The following is a 5,000-nucleotide window of genomic DNA, read 5'->3' as shown; positions in this document are numbered from 1 at the left end:
AAAGGAAGGGAGGAGAAAACCTAACCACTAAACCAAGACTAATAAAAGCTCACTCACTGAGCAGGAAACCAGAGACTAGTACGGAGGGACAAAACAACGCTGACATAGACAATGGGCCGACAAGACAGAGTGACAAGACAAGGTTTTTATAAACAAAGAGGAGCAATTAGGGAAACAGGCAGCAGGTGTGTGGAGTGAGGGCTGGAGGGAAAGCAGATGACTACATTTATCTAAATGGGGAACAGAACCAGACGAGGGCAGATAAACCTAAAACTATAAAACACAAAACTAAACCTAAAGACTGAGGGCCAAAAATAAACAACTAATAACTAGACGGATGAGGAGGACTAAATAAAGATTGATTAGGAATGGGGAATGATTAGAAAGACACCTGAGGGAAGTCTACAGAGGGCTGGGGATAATAATGGGACACAGGAGGAAAACCTGGAGTGGGAACTGGAGGGGCTGTGGAACAAAGGGACACAGAACATGACAACTATCAATGGCGGTTGAACTTTAAATGCACAAAAAAAAAAAACATAAATACAGTTTCTACTATCAAAGTAGTCACCCTTTGTATATCCAAACACTGCTGGTCTCTCAACACAAATGATGGGCAGATTAAACAGTTCTTTTCGATGCTTCTCCCACACAACAGGTGTTTGGAACTAACTTCCGTGTTTATTGCTCGGACTGTATCGCGACATCTCAAAGATCCTGCACATGCCTGTTTGTGCACCTCAGATCTCAGCACCGGGGCGGAGCCGTCGTAGAGCGGGTGTAGTATAATTTGAGTTTGGAAGCGAGCAGCGGCGGAAAGCGGGGCCAGAGCAGAGATAGTGGAATTTTGGGGTAAGATAACAGGTTAACCCCCAAATTCCACTACCTCCGCTCCGCTCCGCCCCCGCCTTCCGCAGCCGCTCGCTTCCGAACTCAATTTTTACTGGTACCCGCTCTACAACGGCTCCGCTCCGGTGCGGAGACCTGAGGGGGTTAAACAAGCATGCGCGGGATTTTCGAGATCTTGCGATACAGTCCGAGCAATAAACGCGGAAGTTAGATCCAAACACCCGTTGTGTGGGAGAAGCATCGGCATGAACTGTTCAATCTGCCCATCATTTGTGTTGAGAGATCAGCAGTGTTTGGATCAACAAAGTGTGACTACTTTGATAGTAGAAACTGTATTTATGGCTTACTTTTGTGCATTTAAACTTCAGCCGCCATTGATAGTTGTTAAAAGTTGTTAAATCTGTGCATATGAAACAAAAAACGTCTTTTGTTTATCGATTTATTGTGAAAAACGGAAGTTGTGCTTGCTCCTTTTCCTGTTGGGCGATTGTGATTTCTGTCCATTGACCGCGGAGGTGCTCCGGCGTCCGGCGAAAATAGGATCGATTCTATTTTTGCCGGACGCCGGAACAGAGGGCGGCGCACGGCGCCACACTGCCGGAGCACGACCGCAGTAGTAGAATTGCTCTGATTGACTACAACGGGACCGATTTTGTTCCGGCGTTCATGTCGGAGCGGAGCAGAGCGGAGCGGAGGTAGTGGAATTTGGGGGTTAGGTGGCTGAAAGGAGCTTCCTTGATTTGGAGCCACTGCTCCTCCACATTGAAAGAAGATTGCTCAGGTGGTTTGAACATCGGTAAAAGTTTTTGTGATTCTCCAAACACGTGTCTGGGAGGAGACCTCTGGGTGGACCCAGAACTTAAAAGAGACCATAAAACTTTCTGGCTCTGTGCCTTGGTCTCCCACAGGAAAAGCTGGAGAGTGCTGATTAGGAGAGGAATGTCTGAATCTCCCGATTTAATCCTACCTGTAGGAAAATGGATGGGTAGATGGAAGGAAACTAACAAACAACATTTAAAACAACTTGTCTGTATTTTATCATAAATGTAGTTTTTAGTATCTACCTCAGGTGTTTGATGAGGCTCTGACAGGTAGGTAGGTGTTTGGAGTTTACCGTTTTATGGCTGAATGTTTCTGACACCGGAAAATTCTGACGGTTTAGGTTTTTCCTCCTATTTTAGATGTTAAAATTGAACTTTGATGAAACTCCAGACATAACCTTTAATCATTGAGTGTTTCTGACATATTTTACTTCTGCCCAACCATCCCTTTCCTGCAGGTGGTGATGGTCGTTTTGAGGTGGACAGGAAGAGTGGCCAGGTGCGGACAACGGGCCTTCCTCTGCAGCGGGACAGAGAGTACCTGTTGACTGTGGTAGCCGCTGATGGGCTGGGCAGTCGCAGTGCTCCAGCTGTCATCTCTGTGGTTGCTGGAGCGCGGCCGCCACAGTTCACCAACGCCTCCTTCACCATCGCCATCCCAGAAAACACCCCTGAAGGACAGCCGTGAGTTAGCACACCTGCCCTGTACTACACTAATCATGCATCAGCGCTGCATCCACATCACACAAACGCACATCTGTCTCTTCAGTTTTATTCAGAATCATGCTGACCCCGGTCGAGTAAACATTTCCCATGTCTTTAGAAAACAGTTATCAGTCTTTTAACATGTTTTTTTATTTTGGTGAAGAAATATTACATTCAGAAAAATAAACAAACTCAAGGGTTTACAGGTTTTTAAAAAAAAAGTCAGATTTGTAATTGTGGCAATTAAAATAAAACTTAGATTTTATGTCATTAATTTCTCTACCTTGCTGCTTTGAAGTCCGAGTTTCTATTTAAATAAAAATCAAACAAGCATAAAGTAAATGCAGAGGTGGAAAGTAACAAAGTACATTTACTCACGTTACTGTAGTTGAGTAGCTTTTTGTGTATTTATACTTTTTAGGTCGTTTTTAAAATCTGTACTTTTACTTTTACTGGGATATGTTTTTTGTTAAAGAATTGTAATTCGCTACATTTTAAATCATATCAGTAGCAGAGTAAAATTATGTGTAGCAGCGTCGGAACAGAAAGAGACACCTGCACGGGGGGCATTTTAGATAATGAGGACAAACGGCCATTTTTATCCAATCCAGTTTATTTATAAAGCACTTTACAAGACCCAGCACAGGAACAAAGTGCTGTACAGAAAGTACATTAAAACAATTGACTAGAAAGAAAACAGCAAAGATAAATAAAACACATGATACATAAAATTAAACTAGCCCTATATTAAAAATAAAAACTTGATAAAACTTGATAAAACCGCATTTGAATCACCTAAAACAGCTAAAATAAAATAAAAAATAGAAACCAACATCTCACAAGGTATTAAAAGCCAGGGTAAAGAGGTGTGTTTTCAGGAGTGCCTTAAAAGCAGATAAGGAACTGGCCTGTCTTATCTCTAAAGGAAGTTCGTTCCACAGTTTTGGGGCTGCAACAGCAAAAGCACGATCTCCTCTAAATTTACGCTCAGTCCTGGGTACAATCAGGAGCAGCTGATCAGCAGACCTGAGAGAGCGGGAGGGAGTGTAAGGCTGTATCAGATCAGAGAGATAAGAGGGGGCAAGGCCATGAAGACCTTTAAAAGCAAATAAAAGAATTTTAAAATGAATCCTAAAAGAAATGGGCAGCCAGTGAAGTGAAGCTAAAACAGGGGAAATGTGCTCAAACTTTCGAGTGCCAGTTAAAAGACGAGCTGCGGCATTTTGCACTCTCTGTAGCTGACTAATACATGATGCACTGACCCCAATGTAGAGTGCGTTACAGTAATCCAGCCGAGTGGTTACAAAGGCGTGGATCACTGTCTCAAAGTGCTGCCGTGAAAGAATTGGCTTTATTTTTGCCAGCTGCCTGAGGTGAAAGAAGCCAGATTTTACCACCGCCTTAATCTGATGTTCAAAATTCAGATCACAGTCCACTTTGACCCCCAAGTTGGTGACAGTTGGCTTAACAAACTGGGCCAACCCGCAGTTTTGCTCCAAAACATCAGTTCAGTCCCTGTGATCCACTCGCTCTTTACCTCCTCTCTCCCTCCTCTCCTGTGGGTTGGAACCCGCACCTTTGCACATCGGTGTGACGTCATCACAACTCTGCTCGGTTCGGTAACCAGACTCGGTTCTGTGTTTGACATGTGTTTCCCTACCGCTCCGCACGGAAGCGGCAAAAGAACGTTTAGCGCTCCTAACAAGCGGATTCTCAACGCTCTGCTCATAAAACAGCAGACCTGCAGGCCTCTGTGAGTTAAAACCTCCTGATACTGTTCAGGTGTAAACGTTGTGCTCATCCCTGTGTTTGCTGTTGCTTTTTATTATTCAAATCAAAATCAAAATCAAACTAAATGTGACTTTTAGAACAGACTGGTACTTTCTGCTATAACACAAGATAATCTATATTTTCTGTAGTTTTTAGGTCTTCATCAGGCCTTCTATAAATGTGTAGAGTTTGGGATTTATGTTGATCCATTAATTAGAAAATCTTTGATCTTTGTCATCCGTTCCATCCTGATCCTGCACCCTTGTGGTCTGACTGAAGCCCATCTCTACTCATGAAAGCACAATAAAATATGTTGTTTCATCAGGAGTCATAGTGAACTGTTACCTACAACACTTCTGTGAGACATTTAGAATGGGTCATAAACATAAATGCAAACCCAAACAAATCTGATTAACCCTGTAAGACCTGCCATAGAACACGTTTGCCAGAACTTAAATGTACATTTTTACATGCTGTGGTGCCATTTTTTGGAGTATTTCAACTTGCTATACACTAATACAACCCTTACATTCTAAAAATTACTTATATAAATGTTAAATGTTCATAGCAACAAAATATTTTACTAAAATAATGCAATTATCTATACAGATATTGAAAATATTTTGTTTGTTTTTACACATACTTTTCATTATACAGAAAGGCCACAGCTATATCCCTCAGAATTGTGGGTGAAAAAAAGTTGCACACAATCCTTTCAAACAACAACACACTTATTTGAAGTGCTTCCATAAAACAGTTTCTCAGATCCACTCGTTTATATGAACTGTAACAAAAACGAAACCAAAAGTAATAATAATTTGCAGGAGTCTAACATGGTAATGTTGAATATTTGTA

General features: G+C 42.1%; 1 protein-coding gene across 1 annotated transcript in view; it reads left to right on the top strand.

Annotated features, from left to right (window-relative positions):
- si:ch211-186j3.6 (neural-cadherin) overlaps positions 1-5,000 on the top strand; it is a 640,545-nt gene that overhangs the window by 159,927 nt on the left and 475,618 nt on the right. The window contains exon 3 of the mRNA XM_054732672.2: positions 2,129-2,354. Coding sequence (XP_054588647.2) covers positions 2,129-2,354 — 226 coding nt within the window. The remainder of the gene's footprint in view (positions 1-2,128; positions 2,355-5,000) is intronic.

This window comes from Nothobranchius furzeri, chromosome 9 (assembly GCF_043380555.1).
Source record: "Nothobranchius furzeri strain GRZ-AD chromosome 9, NfurGRZ-RIMD1, whole genome shotgun sequence".
In the NCBI taxonomy this organism is placed as follows: Eukaryota; Metazoa; Chordata; class Actinopteri; order Cyprinodontiformes; family Nothobranchiidae; genus Nothobranchius; species Nothobranchius furzeri.
This window is presented reverse-complemented; position numbering and strand designations above follow the sequence as displayed.